Genomic DNA, 20,062 nt, shown 5'->3' on the forward strand with positions numbered 1-20,062 from the left:
ACGAGCAACACTACTTGTATGTAAGCCGGAGTGCAACTTGGTGCGTATGAGTGGAACATCAATGGACGGATGGCCCATCCCGTGCTGCCTCCTGCCTTGTGCCAATCGTCATCGGCTCCGGGACCCCATAACTTTGACATCAAGAATGTCTTGTTATTGTGGCGGTCATAAGGGATGAACTGGCATCCCGACTGGTATGAACGCCCATATCATGGATTCGATAGTGCAGATGGGGTGATTCCTATTCCCATTCCCAGTTTAGAGGAGCGTTTAATGCATGGAGGGAGGATGATGGCCTCCCGTGAACTGCTAACTCCCTATACGTTAGATGGCAGTACTCCTCTATCTAGCAAGGCTGCGGTTTGAACACACGCAGGGCATCATGGGATTTGTAGTCCTGAAGGGAAGCCCTGTTGAGTTCTCCATGCTGCCGGGTTGAGGACTCCCCTGGTCTTATGGTGGTCCCAGCAAAAAAGCCATCACTCCACCTTAGCAGGGAGAGAAGGCCAACGCTCAGCTGGGAAGGAGTCAAGGAGAGAAGAAGGAATTGTGGGGGAATTGAAGAAGAAACCAGTAAGAGGGTTTGGTTTGTAGTTTATCTGAACACAAGACCACCTCTGGTTTAGTTGTGCCAGGGGTTTGGGCTCCTGAGATAAAAAGGCCACAAAAGCTGAAGGGTATGAAATAACAAGCAACTGTGTTGCCAAAGATATTAAAGTCCCATAAATGAAGAGGAATTGACTTTTGTCCACAATCACCCAGCGCTACTAAATCCCACAGTCGGACTTCAGAGAAAAAGAATTTTGGGAATTGTGAGGGGACGCACCAGGGTGGGACGACTGAGCCATTATGTAACTGAGCCAGCTAGATGTTACAATCCCCTCAGAGATAACATTAATCTTGGGGTGGGCCTGAAGTCTGTTTTAGTGTGACTTGCTGGAACGGGTAAAGGTTGCTCGCTCCGTTCAGGCGTATTTCATCACAGTGCTCCCGAGATAAGACGCCCTGGTCGGTCAGCTGCAAAGTTCAGCCTGTGCTGCAGTGGAGGGGTCAGCCTGTGGAACTCCACGACCCACCTGCAGCCTCTCCAGACTGCCAGACGGACGGAGAAATTCTCGCCTGTGATGTAATCAGCTGCCATTTTCATCAGAAGGCGCCATTCCTAATGATCACAGTTGTGAGCCGTTCTAGAATATTCCCGGGAGAGGCTGGTGGGCACCCCGTGGCACCCTGGTCACACTGATCCAGACCTCCTCTCCATTCACTAATGAGCATAGAGACCTAAAATGTATTTAATTTTTTATTTTTTTTTATTTAGTCAATATTGAAAGTGTTTTGTCCCGTTGTTGCTAATTTGTCTAGTCTAATAAATTAATTAGAATATAGAATATATAATAATAAAGAATACAGAATGGCTTCATTATTACCAATACATTCAGCCTTCACTTTATCAGCTTTGCCTGCTAGTTAACTCAAACTGCCAGCTCCCTCAATCAGCCAATCACGTGGCTCAAATGGTGGTCATGTGGTTTAGTCGTTGTCTCGGCGACAATAGAAAGGCCAAAACGTTTGACCACAGCGCCTCTGACCACCGAGTATGATTGTCGGTGCCAGACATGGTGGTCCCACCTGCCCTCCAGGGGATTTTCACACAACCGTCTGTAGATCTTACAGAAAAACAGAGTGACACATCAACCCAGACTGGTACAACAAATAGAACTGTGGCTTCTGTTTACTCCCATAAGCCTGAACAGACTGTGCTGAAACTGCAAGGGGGGGGGGGGGGGGGGGGGGTGGCGTTTATTTAAGGAAATTAGAATCGAGAGATAGGAGGAGGTCAGAAAAACAAGCCAAGGTCAAAGAAGCTGTGAAACAAGGTCCAGGATGTGAAACGTTAACCAAAAGTTCACGAAAACCAGAAGTAAGGCATAAGAGAAAAATCGCAATCAAGTCCAAAAAGAATCTGAAACCAGAGAGCCCATTAACAAGAAGTCGAAGAGGCTGAAGTTTATATCCAGTGATGTATGATGTCACCTTGTCTGTGACCCCTGATGTCAACGCTGGGAACAAATAAAGTTCTGCCTACCTACCTATCTATTACATAGTACTTTCACTATCTATCTACCTATCTACCTATCCCTGCCAACTATACTATCTAATTATCTAATCCTGCCAACTACACTATCTATCTATCTATTATATATTCCCTTTCATATCTATCTATCTATCTATCTATCTATCTATCTATCTAATCCTGCCAACTGCACTATCTATCCATCTATCCCTGCCAACTACACTATCTATTTATCTATCTAATCCTGCCAACTACACTATCTATTCCTGCCAACCACACTATCTATCTATCTTGTTCCTGCCAACTACACTATCTATCTATCTATCTAATCCTGCAAACTACACTAATTATCTAATCATGCCAACTACACTATCTATCTTATCTATTTAATCCTGCAAACTACACTATTATATAGTGCCTTTCATATCTATCTATTCCTGCCAACTACACTATCTATCTATTATATAGTGCCTTTCATATCTATCTATCTATTATATAGTGCCTTTCATATCTATCTATCTATTATATAGTGCCTTTCATATCTATCTATCTATTCCTATGGTTTGAATTTATTTACGTTTACATTAAAAGGGGTCACCCGGCTGATACCCCAACACTTCCTTAACGTTACGAGTGTCCCTGTAATCAACCACAGTAACTAATCGGTATTTAATGTTGGTAATGTCTTATTATACGTCATTTATCAATGAAACTTTATAATAGGCATGCATGTAAATGAAAAATGACTTACTAATAAGGTTTGCTACTTTTCATAATTTTGGTATCTATTTTTGGTCTTGGAATGTATCACCCATAGGTAATGGGGGGATTACTCTATACGTGTTACAAATAGTAAATACAGAATGAGAACATATAAAGACACACATTTATAAAAAAGACAAGAAAACAAAAAGTCTGAAACAATAAATGGAAGCCAACAATGTCTGCCCATTAATTCATTGTTGAACTACGGCCAGTAAGTTGACAACAAATGATGAGCCAATCCGGTCGTACATAAGAATAATAATAATTCATTACATTTATCTCAGAGTCTCGAGGTGCAGCATTTGTCAAGAGAGGAGCAGCTTCAAATCACAGTAAAGGATACTTACATTCATGTTGTTCGTAAGGAGGGTAGGACAGCCGCACCGAGATCAAGATGAAGAACAAGAAGAGCGGCCATGCAATCTCAATCAGAAGCTGAAACTGAAAAACAAGAAGAAGACAAAACCATTTGTAGGAACAGCCGCGTTCACATCAATGAAGCCTGACAACGGCTGTCTGGTGACGACTGAACTTCTGTGGGTAAAATGAGGAAGACGATGAAACACCACTGAGGACAGTGAGGCCGTCTCACAGACAGGGGGTCTCTGAATTTGTGGAGTCTGCAAGTTCTCGCCGTGTCTGCTGGGGTGTTACTTCGGGTACTCAAGTTATTAATCCACATTTCCAAAAACACACGTGTCAGGTTGACGTGTGATTCAAAACTAACTTGTGTAAAAACGTGATGTGTGGGGGTCCTGCAACAGACAACCAGCCCACCCTGTACTGTTGCTGAGGTCGGAGGTGACCACCCACAGCCCTGAACTGCATTAATTTGGGATAGATAGATAGATAGATAGATAGATAGATAGATAGATAGATAGATAGATAGATAGATAGATAGATAGATAGATAGATAGATAGATAGATAGATAGATAGATAGATAGATAGATAGATAGATATGAAAGGCACTATATAATTAATAGACAGACAGATGTGAAAGGCACTATATGATAGATAGATAGATAGATAGATAGATAGATAGATAGATAGATAGATAGATAGGAAAGTCACTATATGATAGATAAATAGATATGAAAGGCACTATACAATTAATAGACAGACAGATGTGAAAGGCACTATATAATTAATAGACAGACAGATGTGAAAGGCACTATATGATAGATAGATAGATAGATAGATAGATAGATAGATAGATAGATAGATAGATAGATAGATAGATAGATAGATAGATATGAAAGGCACTATATAATTAATAGACAGACAGATGTGAAAGGCACTTAATAGACAGATGTGAAAGGCACTATATGATTGATAGATAGATAGATAGATAGATAGATAGATAGATAGATAGATAGATAGATAGATAGATAGATAGATAGATAGATAGATAGATAGATAGATAGTAACGGCGCTATATATATATTTTAGTGCCTATATATAACTAGAATCATCTATGACAATTTACGGTATAAGTGTAAACTGATTAGAACGGCATATTCCCTTCTCAGTTGTCATTTTTGCAATTTTATATTAAACAGTTTGCCAGTCACTGGCACAGTATCACAACACCACTGAGAAGTTGCATCAGCCTGGCAATAAGTTGCCAACAGAATGAGCTGCAGGGGACCATGCCCGCCCAAGTCGCAAACAGAATTCCAATTAGAGCGGCAAACACAAGAAGTCCTTTCAGGGCCAGCGAGTTACCCAAAGGGAACAGTGCAAAAGGAAAAAAATCCATTTGGATTTCCAAATCACTCGGCCACAGCACTACACTGGTGTCAGAGGTGGGAGGAGAGGAAGACCTACAGTCAAACTTAGCAAATTGCCGAGTTCCTCAGAGATCTAAAATGGAGTTGCTGGGGTCTTCTGAGGAGTTGCCAGAGAGGTTCAAGATCAAGGATGTCAGATGTGTTTTTGCAGCATCAGTGAAGGAAGGAAGCCAGTTGAGATCTGCTACCTCTGCAGCTCTTCCAGCGCTTCTCCATCAGCAAAGGTCCTCCAGTCTGGGTGTGCTGGTGCTGACCACTGGTGAGCACAGACGATGGCCAAACTGCACAGACGGAGGATGAGGCAGACCATACAGCACAGCCACAGAGTCACTGAGGATGGAGAGTCTTGATGCCGAGATCCAGATCAGGATCACCAAGAGACGGGGACATCTGCAGCTCAAGACAAGGAGCTCCGCTTAGCTACATATAATTACAGGTTTGGGGGTCCTTTCTGAAAGTGCTTCTGTTTGATTACCTACTTTTGAGTTCTCTGCCCTTTTGGTATTACCACACACACACTCACACACACACACTCTCTTTGGCAGACAGCCTGTTGCTCCCAAACTGTGAGGGTCTGTGAGTGGGCCACACCAGAGGTGGTCCTGCCTTGCACCCATGACCACAAGCCCTTGAATGGGATGAAGAAGTCCCTGAGAACACGATGTTACGTTCGGAGGACAGGACTTCACAGAACGCGGTGCTTTGGGTTTATTTCCTGCCAAATATTCTCAGAAAAACATGGAAAAGCAGATCTTGTTGCACAACTGCAGTAATCCCTTTGTGTTTTTCCCAGGATTTCATCAGGATTGCGCATACAAAAATCTGCTTACTCCTCCGAGTGAGTCAGTGGACCAAAGGTTACATAGAAATGGGACGCGGTGTTCAGTTTTCTCCCTTATTATAGCAATTTTTTCACATTTTGAATGCAAAAAATAAACATTCAGGAGGCACGTGGCCGTAATTCATCGCGGTCTTCTGGGATATCAGAACTTCCTTTGCAGACTAAGCTCAATTGCGCACTTTTTACAGAAAGTGTGTGTGTCCTTCGTTAAGTGGTGATGACAGATAGTAAAGGCGCTATATTATAGACAGAAACACCAGTGAAGTTGCTGTGACAGCGCTGATAAGTCACATCATCACTCCTCGGGAGAACGAGCTGCAGGGTAACCCATAAAAAAAAAATGACAAGCCCGCCAAAGTCGCAAACAGAATTCCAACGAGTGTGGCAGCGGCAAGTGGTCCCTTTGGGGCTGGCGAGTCACTCGAGGGAACAGAATAAGGAGCAAAGAATTCATTACGAACCCGGCAACAGCAGCAAATTGGTGTCAGGAGTGGGATGAGGGGGAAGACCTGCGGTCAAAACTTAGCAAGTCACCGAGTGCCCCTGAGTCCTAAAATGGACTTGCTGGGGGTGGGGGGTCTAGGGGGTGTCTTCTGAGGAGACATTGGGAGAATTTCAAGGCTGTCATCAAAGATGTCAGAATTGGGATGGGGGTCAGACCTGCAGTCTAACTTAGCAAATTGTTGAGTGCAGAGGACCCCTAAAATAGACTTGCTTGGAGGGGGGTCCTCTTGAGGAGACGGAGAATTTCGAGGTTGACATCGAGATGTGGAATGCGTTTCTGCATCATCAGTACAGGAAGGAAGACAACAGAGTTACGGCTACCACTGCAGCTCTACCACCGCTGCTCCACTTGCATAGGTCCTCCAGCCTGGGTGGGCTTTAGCTGGCAGAGCTGGAGAAATTGTGGTAGATCCACTGACTGGGTGTTTAAACTGACCCAATGGTGATGGCTTCTTTGACTTTCTTTGGCACAGCTCTTGTCTTCTCATGTTGAATAACAGCAACTACAGACCCCACAGGCTAGAAGCAGGCCGAGGGGTCTTATGAAACCATGAAACCCACCTGAGGAATCACAAACACCTGGGACATCAATTGTGCCAAACATAATGGTGTCCTGAAATGGGGGGACCACGTAGAAAAGGTGTGGTGTGACTGGAATGAATACAAAGACCCTTAAATGAAAGTCTACAATGTGCTGAGGGCGGTCCCACCCTCTTAGGGGACGGACTTCAAGACATTAATCACAACATCTGAATTGTTTGATCTGTAATTTTAAACTCTTGAGCAGAGGGGGGCATCAAGCACAAACAGGTCTTAGGGTCACCTAATGATGTGTCTGGAAGTCCATCCCCTAAGATGTGGGGCCACCTAATGAAGCATCTGGAAATCCATCACGTAAGAGGGTGGGGCCACCTAATGATGCGTCAAGAAGTCCGTCCCCTAAGAGGGTGGGGCCACCTAATGATGTGTCTGGAAGTCCATCCCCTAAGAGGGTGGGGCCACCTAATGATGCGTCAAGAAGTCCGTCCCCTGAGAGTGGGGCCACCTAATGATGCATCTGGAAGTCCATCACGTAAGAGGGTGGGGCCACCTAATGATGTGTCTGGAAGGCCATCCCCTAAGAGGGTGGGGCCACCTAATGATGCGTCAAGAAGTCCATCCCCTGAGGGTAGGGCCACCTAATGATGCGTCTGGAAGTCCGTCCCCTAAGAGGGTGGGGCCACCTAATGATGCATCTACAAGTCTGTCCCTTAAGAGGGTGGGACCACCTAATAACACATCTGGAACTCTGTCTCCTAAGAGGGTGGGTCCACCTAATGATGCATCTGGAAGTCTATCTGCTAAAAGGGTGGGGCCAACTAATAACGCATCTGGAACTCCTTCCCCTAAGAGGGTGTGACCACCTAATGATGCGTCTGGAAGTCCGTCCCCTGAGGGTGGGGCCACCTAATGATGCGTTTGGAAGTCCGTCCGCTAAGAGGGTGGGGCCACCTAATGATGCATCTACAAGTCTGTCCCTTAAGAGGGTGGAGCCACCTAATGATACACCTGGAAGTCCGTCCCCTAAAAGGGTGGGGCCACCTAATGATGCATCCTGAGGTCTGCCACTCAGAAGGAGGGACCACCCATCTGGAAGTCCATCCCCTAAGAGGGTGGGGCCACCTAATGATGCGTCAAGAAGTTCGTCCCCTGAGAGTGGGGCCACCTAATGATGCGTCTGGAAGTCCATCCCCTAAGATGGTGGGGCCACCTAATGATGTGTCTGGAAGTCCATCCCCTAAGAGGGTGGGGCCACCTAATGATGCATCTACAAGTCTGTCCCCTAAGAGGGTGGGGCCACCTAATGATGCATCTACAAGTCTGTCCCTTAAGAGGGTGGAGCCACCTAATGATACACCTGGAAGTCCGTCCCCTAAAAGGGTGGGGCCACCTAATGATGCATCCTGAGGTCTGCCACTCAGAAGGAGGGACCACCCATCTGGAAGTCCATCCCCTAAGAGGGTGGGGCCACCTAATGATGCGTCAAGAAGTTCGTCCCCTGAGAGTGGGGCCACCTAATGATGCGTCTGGAAGTCCATCCCCTAAGATGGTGGGGCCACCTAATGATGTGTCTGGAAGTCCATCCCCTAAGAGGGTGGGGCCACCTAATGATGCATCTACAAGTCTGTCCCCTAAGAGGGTGGGGCCACCTAATGATGCATCTACAAGTCTGTCCCTTAAGAGGGTGGGGCCACCTAATAACACATCTGGAACTCCTTCCCCTAAGAGGGTGGAGCCACCTAATGATACACCTGGAAGTCCATCCCCTAAAAGGGTGGGGCCACCTAATGATGCATCCTGAGGTCTGCCACTCAGAAGGAGGGACCACCCATCTGGAGGTCCGCCCCCTAAGAGAGTGAGGCTACCCAATGATGCTGCTGGTCATCCCCCCCCCCAGGAATGTGCACTTTAATCACAACCTAATTTTAAAGTGTGGAGCAGAGGGACAAACCAAGGAATTCATGTGCCTTTGACCCAAACAATATGGTGCCCTGAAATGGGGGACCACATAGAAAAACTGTTTGCGAGACTGAAATGTGTGCAAAGACCCTTCAATGAAAGTCAGCCATGTGCACGTCAATCACGACGTCTAAAGTGTTTGATTTGTAATTTTAAAAAGTGTGGAGCAGAGGGGGGGAAGTCAAGAAATAAATGCCTCTTTGTCCCAGCCATTATGGGGGGCACTGTCAGTAACGTTGCCCGATAGGATGTGTGCCTCCCTGATCCTCGCCCATTGGGCTCCACCTCAGACTACACAGGTCCTTGTTGCACAAGTAAGAATTTGATTTAACGGGTTAATAAGGGGGCAACCCTTATCAGCAAGATGACCTTAAACATGCCGACCACTAGAAAGCCACAAAGGTCTCCCTGCCCACTCAGACCTCGGTGACCCGCGTGTGACCCTAGATAGCCCAAACAGGAGTAGCCATTAAGCGAGGAGGAACACATTTCCCCGAAGCCACAAACTCCATTAACGTGCTCGCTAGCGTCTCATGGCTGCGCTGACAGATAAGAGAGACACATTCGTCCTTTTTTGCCTTTTTTGGGCTCTGATGTCCCGCTGACCTGCTGCTGGCACCTCTCCCATCTGTGATATGCGGCCCCTTGTCATCTGTCAGTGCGGAAAGGCGTCACTTTCACAAAAGAGCTGCTGTCATGTTACAGTAAGTAGCCCCATTACTCGACGGGAGGAACAGAAAGGCATGGAGGTAACGGAGAGCCGGAAAGCCCCCGTAATTAGCGGTTTGTCCAAATCCACAGCCATTAATGTCCTGGAATTCATCCGCTCCTGCTAAATGGAAGACCTGCATCAAGGAAAAGTCCTCAGCAGATTACAAACATCAGCACTAACTTTAAGAGGCTTTAACTCCAATGATTCTGCACTTATGGGGGGGGGGGGGGCATTGATTAGGGGGGATAAGACAGAGGAGGGGAGTCAGGGGGAGAACTCTGACAAGTAAACATCAGCAGAACCAGGGGACTGCTTATTGACCTTCACCCACCATGTCTGGTCACTATTCAGGAGTCGATGTGGGGGTGGTCCACTCCCACAAGTACCTGGGGGTCCACATCAATGACAAGCTGGACTGGTCTCAGAACACAGAGTGGACTACAGAAGAGAGGGCACAGCAGACTTCCCTTAGAAGACTGAGCTCCCAAAATGAACGAAGTGACCTCCTTCACATCTTCTATAACTCTCTGTTGGCAAGCCAGTGTGGTGACCTGGGCTGGCAACGTCACTTCGAGAGAGGACCACCGAATCACCAGGCTGATTAAAAGGGCAGGCTCAGTTATAGGATGCACTCCATTGTATGTAATAGAGGAGAAGAGGATTCAAACAAAACGGAGTGCCATTATGAACAACGCTGCACATCCTCTCTGTGACACACCAACACCAAGGACTTTCAGCCAACAAGTCGTTCAGCAGAAGTGGGTCAAGAAACGCGACTGGGGGTCCTTCATACCAATAGTGATCCAGGTCTGTCCTCAGCTACACCGTAGCACTGCTATACAGTCTGCCACACCTCTGCTCACTTGGGGTCAGTGGCACCTCCATCTGCCACACTGCCCTCAACTCCATGAGCCCAAAGCTCTGCAGACTGAAGCACACCCAGGCTGAAGGAGAAGCACAGCTAGAGCTGCAGAGGTACCAGGATCTCAGGTGTCTTCCTCCTTGTGTGGATTCTGCAAAAACGCATTCCACACCCTACAGCTCAACCTTGAAACTCTGGCGACTCCTCAGAAGACCCCAGCAACACCATTGTAGGTTTCCTCTGTACTCAATGATTTGCTAAGTTAGACTGCAGGTCTGCCACCAGCCCACTCCGGACACCAATGTGGTGCCACTGCCAAGTGCCAAATTGACTCTTTGCATTACTCTTTTGAGTAACTCGCTATCCCTAAAAGGACAAGTCACCCCTGCCACACTGGTAGGAATTCTGTATGCGACTTTGGCAGGCTTGATGATTTTGTTATAGGCTCCCCTGCAGCTCGCTCTGTTGGCGATGCAACTTGTTATTGTCATTACAATACTGTGCCAGCCACGGACATACCGTACCATTTAATGGAATACCCTGAAACTGAAACTGATAAGGGAATGTGCAATTCTGATGGCTTTACACTAGTACTGTAAACTGATATCAATTCTTACAGAAAACACTTGATATATGTATGTATGCTGTGTTTGTGCCTTTTTGTCTGGTACTGCAACCCTGCAATTTCCCTCAGGAAATACCTATCAATCAATTATATAGTGCCTTTCACATCCATTTATTATACAGTGCCTTTCCTATGTACTACCTATCTATCTATTATATAAAGCCTTTCAATTTCATTTATTTAGGGCATTTCTCATCTGTCTATCTATTACTTAATGTCTTTCACATGTGTTATGCAGTTTCTTTTTCTATCTATCCATTAAATAGTGCCATTCAGATCCATTTATTATATAGTGCCTTTCCTATCTACCTCTCTATCTATCTTATAGTGCCTTTCACGTTCCTTTAATAAACATTGCATTTCCTATATATCTATCTACCTATTATAAACTGCCTTTCACATCCATTTTTAATACATAGTGCATTTCCTATCTATCCATCTATCTATTATATAGTGCCTTTCACATCAATTTACTATAAAGTGCTTTTCTTATCTATCTATCTAATATATAGTGCCTTTCACATCCATGTCTTCTATGTCTTTTTCTATCTATCAGTTTTATAGAGCCTTTTACTTCCATTTATGACATAGATAGATAGATAGATAGATAGATAGATAGATAGATAGATAGATAGATAGATAGATAGATAGATAGATAGATAGATAGATAGATAGATAGATAGGAAATGCACCGTATAATAAATGGATATGAATGGCTTTATATAATAGATAGGAAATGCAGTGTATAATAAAGGGACGTAAAAGGCACTATATAATAGATATATAGGAAAGGCACCATTTAATAAATGGATAGATAGGAAAGGCAATATATATTAAAAATGGAAGTAAAAGGCACTATATAATAAATAGCTAGATGCACTATCTATTATAAAATGCCTTTCATATCCATGTGTTCTATAGTGTCTTATTCTATCTATCTATTATATAGTGCCTTTCACGTCCCTTTATTATACACTGCATTTCCAATCTATTATATAGCACCTTTCCTATCTATCCATTTATTATATAGTGCCTTTCCTATCTATCCATTTATTATATAGTGCCTTTCACATCTTTCTATCTATCTATTATATAGTGCCTTTCACATCTATCTATCTATCTATTATATAGTGCCTTTCACATCTATCTATCTATCTATTATATAGTGCCTTTCACATCTATCTATCTATCATATAGTGCCTTTCACATCTATCTATCTATCTATTATATAGTGCCTTTCACATCTATCTATCTATCATATAGTGCCTTTCACATCTATCTATCTATCATATAGTGCCTTTCACATCTATCTATCTATCTATTATATAGTGCCTTTCACATCTATCTATCTATCTATTATATAGTGCCTTTCACTTCTGTCTATCTATCTATCTATCTATCTATTATATAGTGCCTTTCACATCTATCTATCTATCATATAGTGCCTTTCACATCTATCTATCTATCTATTATATAGTGCCTTTCACATCTATCTATCTATCTATTATATAGTGCCTTTCACATCTATCTATCTATTATATAGTGCCTTTCACTTCTGTCTGTCTATCTATCTATCTATCTATTATATAGTGCCTTTCACATCTATCTATCTATCTATCATATAGTGCCTTTCACATCTATCTATCTATCTATTATATAGTGCCTTTCACTTCTGTCTATCTATCTATCTATTATATAGTGCCTTTCACTTCTATCTATCTATTATATAGTGCCTTTCACTTCTGTCTATCTATCTGTCTATCTAACACACACGTTTTTATTTTTGATGAATTCAGTTTTTCTGCAGTCACCAAACACACGTTTCTGCTAATCCTTCCCAATGGCTGACCCCCAGTCTAACTCCGGACCTGCTGTTGTACTTTTACTACCCTTAGGAAGTTTCTCTGACAGCTTGAGGGAAATCTTATCCTTCCGACTGGTCAGAAGCCTTTTTTTTTGTGCCTGCGGTTATCAGTGTGGAGAGTTCAGATACGATGCGGTTTCATTCGGCTGAATCCGGACATTTCAAATGAAATCAGGAAGTCTGTGATCACGTAAGCAATTCTGACTTAAAAGCAGCTTCTTATTATCAGCACTAAATCAGCTTCCCACAAACCCCCCAGAAAGGTGTGGTTACAGTCGGCATTGTTACTGTATTCCGCACACTAAGACAATGAGGAAACGGGGCCCGTCAGTGACTGGACAACAGCATACAGTCGGCTTTTCACTTTCCCTGTTAAGTACGACAGCACAGCGACTCAAATCAGTGATCTCACAATGCGTCCCGACCGGGACAAGGCAGAGCTCATCACCTGGCCAGGATGCCGATGTAATTAAGGAACAGGGGGAGCAGCGGCTTCCCTGATATGCTAGATGGAAGCACACTCAGACCAGGATTCCCACACAGATAACCTGCAAGGCATAATGGGAATTGTAGTCCCGTGGGGCAGCCCGGTTGGGTTCCGTGGGGGCATCCAGAGGGAGCTATTGGGATTAGTAAAAAAAAAAAAGTAGCTGCACTGCCACATCCAGCAAGTGGGATCCAGAGAGGAGTGGAGGAGAAAGAAGAGAGATAGAAGAGAAAGAGTCGCCATTTGATGGTGTGACATCATTAAAGGAGCCTTTGCTAATAATAAACCTTATGGTCTTACTGGGGACTTGTGTCTCTGTGGCTCACTGAAGACCCCTGTGGTTCACAGAGACGAAAAGTGCAAATAACAACGTCATCGTACAGGATACCGTCAGACTTGAACTCAAGCGAGACCCCCCGGGACGAGCAGCGCTGCTTACCGTCTGCCTGCGTCGGTAGGTGAAGTTCTTCCAGAGCAGCAGTCCCAGCTGAGTGAAGATCAACATCTTCCCCGTAGCTCCACCTGCGCAGGAGGGATTCTGTTTCCGAAACAAAAAGAAAGAAAGAAGGTTACTGTGTGCCCCCTTTATTATACCCCCCCCATATAAGATTCTACTCATTATCTCATTTTTATATAATGGAATCTGCTCGATTTATTCAAAAAGTGACATTGTGACTTCCGGTGGCCGGCCTAATGACCTTCTCGCTCCTGAAATGCTGGGACGGCCGCCCTTCTCTTCTGACTGGCGTAGATGACGTCCCCTTTAACTCTTCAGATATTAATGGGTGGACTCACCCGTACAGCTTTTGCCAACAACCCTGCCATCGGACCACACACACAAAAATCATCGTCCTCGTCTCCCCTTCTCTTCTGTGTGGGTTACCCGACTCTCACCACCTTCGCTACCTGCCTTAGGTGCAGTTCTACATGAAGACCCCCGGTGTGGTTGCCCAACAGACTTGACAAGCTGACACCCGGAACTAACCGACGGGCAGCACGGAGGACGAATGTCCAAGAACTCATCAGACACGAGCAAGATGGTACAAAGTGTGACTCCTTCACCCTCTGTTGCCACTCATGGAGTTTTAAAAAAAACAAAACTGTGTGACGCAAGCCCACCCCAGATGGTAGGCGGGTGGGACCCCCTGACAAGCTCGACTGAGGTAAGCCCTATACCATGCCGGAGCGAGAGGGGGCGCTGATGTTAATGGTGTCCCCTCCTTTTTCCACAGATGCCCAGTGAGGGCACACACACCCGGCCATTTTTTGCCATAACAAGCAGCGATCCACAAAGGTGGCGATCAGAAATCGAACGAATTTCTCTGACAGATCGGAAACAGACGAAGAATTTCATTTATTCGCCATTATGTTTAACTTTCCATGGGTCACTGCGTCTTGGCATCTTGTGAAACACTCGGAGCGCCAGCCAGTGGATGAAAATGTGGGACAGAAACAAAACGCTGTCGAATATCTGACGTCTGGCCGACGTGCCTTCAGGCTCCTCCGTGTTGCGCAGGTTCACTTACGTTACTTCGCCTTTTTTTTTTTTTTTTTGGACATTTACGTTCCAATTAAACGGGGTTACCGGTGTGGGACCTCAACACGGGGTAAGTAACAAATCAAAGAAATCAAACTCTGGCGCGGGGTATTCATTGGACTGCACGAGGAACATAGAAAGTAAAATATTCAGATTCTTGACCTCCGCACTTTACAATCCTTCAGTCAGTTTTTAAACCCCTGCCCAAACCCCCCCCAAACCCCCCCCTCCTTCAGTCAGTTTTTAAACCCCTGCCCAAACCCCCCCAAACCCCCCCTTCCTTCAGTCAGTTTTTAATACCCTGCCCAAACCCCCCCAACCCCCCCTTCTTCAGTCAGTTTTTAGACCCCTGCACAAACCCCCCAACCCCCCCAATCAGTCAGTTTTTAGACCCCTGCCCAAACCCCCCCAAACCCCCCCTCCTTCAGTCAGTTTTTAGACCCCTGCACAAACCCCCCCAACCCCCCCTTCCTTCAGTCAGTTTCTAGGCCCCTGCCCAAACCCCCCCAACCCCCCCTTCTTCAGTCAGTTTTTAGACCCCTGCCCAAACCCCCCCAAACCCCCCCTCCTTCAGTCAGTTTTTAATACCCTGTCCAAACCCCCCAACCCCCCCCTTCCTTCAGTCAGTTTCTAGGCCCCTGCCCAAACCCCCCCAACCCCCCCTCCTTCAGTCAGTTTTTAATACCCTGCCCAAACCCCCCCAACCCCCCCTCCTTCAGTCAGTTTCTAGGCCCCTGCCCAAACCCCCCCAACCCCCTGACCCCCAAGAACCCCCCCCCCCCTTCAAGGCGCCAGGCTTATCAAGTGACAACCCAACGCTAAAAGACTGCAATCTGAAAGAAGGTCAGCAAAGAAGAGAAAACAAACCCCTGGAAATTCTCCTGTTTTGTCTGCGCTGTGACATCCGAGGCTATGAATCAGGCAGTCGGCCATTTTCTGACCTGCTTGGTCCTGAACCGGGGAGTGGCGGGGGAGCTGGAGCCGACCCCAGTTAGCGTAGGACGCAAGGCAAGATCACAACCTGGAGAGGACGCCAGTCCATCACAGGACCAACACACACACACACACACACAGGACCACCAAATCCCCTTACCCACCTGCCTTAGGACTGTGGAAGCAAACCGGAGCCCCCAGAAGTAAACCCACACACACAGGGAGAACATGCAAACTCCACACAGGGAGGACCCGAGACGTGAACCCCGGTCACATTACTGAGAGGCAGCAGCGCCACCACTGGTCACTGTGTGAGGGTACAAACGTCATACGAATTAATTATAATAGTCAAACATTACGTCGATAGCAGCGAGTCGTATTTTATATAGTCCTGCTTTCCAAGGTGAGGATCATTTGAAAATACGTCACACGTTTACGTCATCAACTCAAGTCAAATCAAGTGGCTTTATTGACATAACGTGCATACAGCGTATTGCAGCATACAGTGGTGGCACGAAATGACGTCAGCCAGGACCACCGCAATAAACACAAGACAAGGAAAGAACAAGAGAGAGAGAGAGAGAGATAAATAAATCATAGTTTAGGGAACAGATAGTAATAATGTGAATTAGAGAGCAATACATACATAAATAAATAAATAAATAAATACATACACACATCTAATAATAAAATACAACAGTAGTTACAAGTTGAACAAATGTATTACACCTGCACTGCGCCTCACGGGGACCGGGACTGCCATGTTGGACATTTCCTTTCTTTTTAATTTTCTTCCTTTCTAGTCATTCTGGTGTGTGTTCATACCATAGTGTCTGTATGTGTGTGTATATTCACACACATATACATATATTTAATTATCTATATATTTATGCATTTATTTATTTAAAGAGCTTCTGTCAAAAGCCAAATTTCCCTCTGATGACAAATAAAGTTCTGTCTATCCATACGCAGGACTCTGGAGCCAGCACACAAAACCTTCAACTTGGACTCAGACTACAACCCTTCAAATTTATGGGACCACCAACTTCAACCCTGACTCTGACTCCTCAATTTATAAAACCACCAACTCCAAAACTGACTCCGACGTCCCCCACTGACTCTCAGATTATGGGACCACAAACTTCAAACCAAGTCTGACTTCTCAATTTATAGTACCCCTGACTCTGACACCAACTCCTCAAATTTACTGTACCACCAACTCCAAAACTCACTCCAGCTTCTCAATTTATGGTACCACCAACTTCTCAGATTATGGGACCACCAATTTCAACACCAACCCCAACTTCTAAGTTTATAGTACCACTGACTCAAAAACTGACTCTAATTTCTCCCACACGACTTTTCAATTTATGATGCCACCAACTCCAACCATACTTCTCAGATTATGGGACCACCAACTTCAATATTGACATCATCCCCTCAATTTATGGCACCACCACCTCCAAAACTCATTCCAGTTTCTCAATATATGGTACCACTGACTCCAAAACTGACTCTGACACAACTTCTCAGATTATGGGACCACCAACTTCAATACTGACACCAACTTCTCAATTTATGGTACCACTAACTCCGACCCGAATTCTCTGATTATGGCACCCCCTTACTCTGACGCCACCTCCTTAACTTATTATACCACTCATTCTAAAACTGACTCAGACTTCTTCCACCGACTCCGACATGACTTCTCAATTTATGGTACCACTGACCCTGCCATGGACTTCAACCTCTCATTTTATAGTACCACTGACTCCAACTTCTCAATTTATGGTACCACCAACTGCGACCCGAATTCTCTGATTATGGTATCCCTTTACTCCGATACCACCTTCTTAATTTATGATACCATTCACTCCAAAACTGACTCTGACCTCCCCCACTGACTCTCAATTTATGGTATCACCAACTTCTCTGATTATGGGACCCTAAACTTCAAGCCAACTAAAAACTTCTTGATTTATGGTATCATCGACTTCAAAACTCATTCCAGCTTCTCCAAATATGTACCCCTGACTCTGACACCACCTCCAGCTTCTCAATTCATGGTACCACCAACTCAGGCGCAACTTCTCTGATTATGGTATCCCTTACTCTGCCACCAACTCCTCAATTTATTCTAAAACTCATTCTAAACCTCACTCTGACATCTCCCACTGACCCTGCCACCGACTTCAACTTCTCAGTTTATAGTACCACCGACTCCAACTTCTCAATTTATGATACCACCAACTCCAACCTGACTTCTCAGATTATGGGACCACCAACTTCAGTACTGACACCAGCTCATCAATTTATGGCACCACCACCTCCAAAACTCATTGCAGTTTCTCAATATATGGTACCAATGAATCCGACTTCCCCCACTGACTCTGACGCAACTTCTCAGATTATGGGACCACCAACTTCAACACTGACACCAACTTCTCAATTTATGGTACCACTAACTGCGACCCGAATTCTCTGATTATGGTACCCCCTTACTCTAACACCACCTCCTTAATTTATGATACCATTCACTCCAAAACTGACTCCGACCTCCCCCAGTGACTCTGATGCAACTTCTCAATTTATGATACCACCAACTTCTCTGGTTATGGGACCATGAACTTCAAGCCAACTCCAACTTCTCAATTTATGGTATCACCGACTCCAAAACTCATTCCAGCTTCTCCATACATGTACCCCTGACTCTGACACTACCTTCAATTTCTCAATTTATGGTACCACCAACTCCAGCCCGGCTTCTCTGATTATGGTACCACCAACTCCTCAATTTATGATACCACTCATTCTAAAACTGACTCCCGACGCCTCCCACTGACCCTGCCACTGACTTCAACTTCTCAGTTTATAGTACCACCGACTCGAACTTCTTAATTTATGATACCACCAACCCCAACCCGACTTCTCAGATTATGGGACCACCAACTTCAGTACTGACACCAGCTCCTCAATTTATGGCACCACCACCTCCAAAACTCATTCCAGTTTCACAATATACGGTACCACTGACTCCGACTTCCCCCACTGACTCTGACACAACTTCTCAGATTATGGGACCACCAACTCCGGCCCAGCTTCTCTGATTATGGTACCCCCTTACTCTGGCACCAACTCCTCAATTTATGATACCACTCATTCTAAAACTGACTCTGACGTCTGCCACTGACCCTGCCACTGACTTCCACCTCTCAGTTTATAGTACCACCGACTCCGACTTCTCAATTTATGGTACCACCGACTCCAGACTCCACTCCAGCTTCTCGATTTACTGTCCCACTGATCGCTACAGCGACTCCGACAGTGACGCCGCCTCGTCTCGTTGTAATTGCTCTCGTGTATTTGCTATGTGGATTGAAAACGCCCAACACACAAAGCAGACGGCCCTTCATCACTGCCAGCCTGACTCATCAGGCGACTGTTAAAGTTTGGGTTTGAAGGCAGAAGTGACGCTGCTGTAGCTTTTTATATCATTTATTAAATTAAGCTTACAAAACTAAACAAAGAGGCTATGTTTCTTTCCAAAAGACTGTAAGAAAAACTAATGTAATTGAATCCATAAAAGTAAAACTAGACATTTTAAGACATTATATCTCAATTTACACCTAGGTGGAGTCGGCACATTTTTACGGACCCCGACTCCAGTACCCCAGTAATGGCCTGTGACTCCACTGTCCTGTCTACTTGTCGTATTTCCTTTTCTTTTTACAAATATCCGTTGTCTACTTTATAGCACAGGCTGGTCCAGCAACTCGCTCAGGTTCTCACATGGACATCAAAAGGATTTCAAACAATAAGTCCGGGACCACACAGCCAAGCCCCCCCCACCAAAAGGCCCCTTCATTAAACCTTCAAACTTCTTGAAATGCCCTTCTAGCACACAAAAGCCACCATTTTATGGTGACAGACACCTCGCTGCCTTCCACACATAATGGTTGCTAGCCGGCCAGTGAAAAGCAGCAGCCACTTTTCAAAAGTTTCTTTTAGTCGAAGTGAACTGACCTGATTTTAAAGGCAAAGAAAAAGAAAAAGAAATGCACTTCTCTGGAAGGTCGGCATCTTGAATATGAGACGGAAAACACTTTCTTTCTTTTTTGTTTTCTCATGTGTTGTGTTCACATTACAGTTTGTCACACAAACACTCCAGGATGCACTCATTAGATCTGCACCCGACACGTCAGCTCTGTCTGAATGTTTTAATTAAGCACAAACGACCTGCAATAAATAATACAAATACCGGGCACCTTTTCTAAAGCTGGAACTTCAAATAACTAATCCACCTGACCCTTCATCAAAACACACAAAACCAAAAGAAAACACTTTAGGAGCTTCACAGCATGAAATGCTCCACAGCTGAAGGAAAGAAAAAGTACAAAATATACACTCAGTGGCCACTTTATTAGGTACGCCTGCTCGTTAACCCAAATATCAAGTCAGCCAATCACATGGCAGCAAGTCAAATATCTAATCGGCCAATCACATGGCAGCCACTCAAATATCTAATTGGCCAATCACATGACAGCAATTCAAATATCTAATCGGCCAAT

The 20,062-nt window shown here is 45.0% G+C and overlaps 1 protein-coding gene across 2 annotated transcripts in view; it reads right to left on the reverse strand.

Annotated features, from left to right (window-relative positions):
- Nucleotides 1-20,062, reverse strand: part of abca1a (ATP-binding cassette, sub-family A (ABC1), member 1A) — a 156,567-nt gene that overhangs the window by 118,950 nt on the left and 17,555 nt on the right. For both annotated transcript variants that reach the window (XM_051929872.1, XM_028805887.2), the window contains exons 2-3: nucleotides 13,464-13,562; nucleotides 3,187-3,280 (exon numbers count right to left, since the gene is read on the reverse strand). In XM_051929872.1, the coding sequence (XP_051785832.1) occupies nucleotides 3,187-3,280; nucleotides 13,464-13,529 (160 nt within the window). In that variant the 5' untranslated portion in view covers nucleotides 13,530-13,562. The remainder of the gene's footprint in view (nucleotides 1-3,186; nucleotides 3,281-13,463; nucleotides 13,563-20,062) is intronic.

Source organism: Erpetoichthys calabaricus, chromosome 7 (genome assembly GCF_900747795.2).
Source record: "Erpetoichthys calabaricus chromosome 7, fErpCal1.3, whole genome shotgun sequence".
Lineage (NCBI taxonomy): Eukaryota > Metazoa > Chordata > Cladistia > Polypteriformes > Polypteridae > Erpetoichthys > Erpetoichthys calabaricus.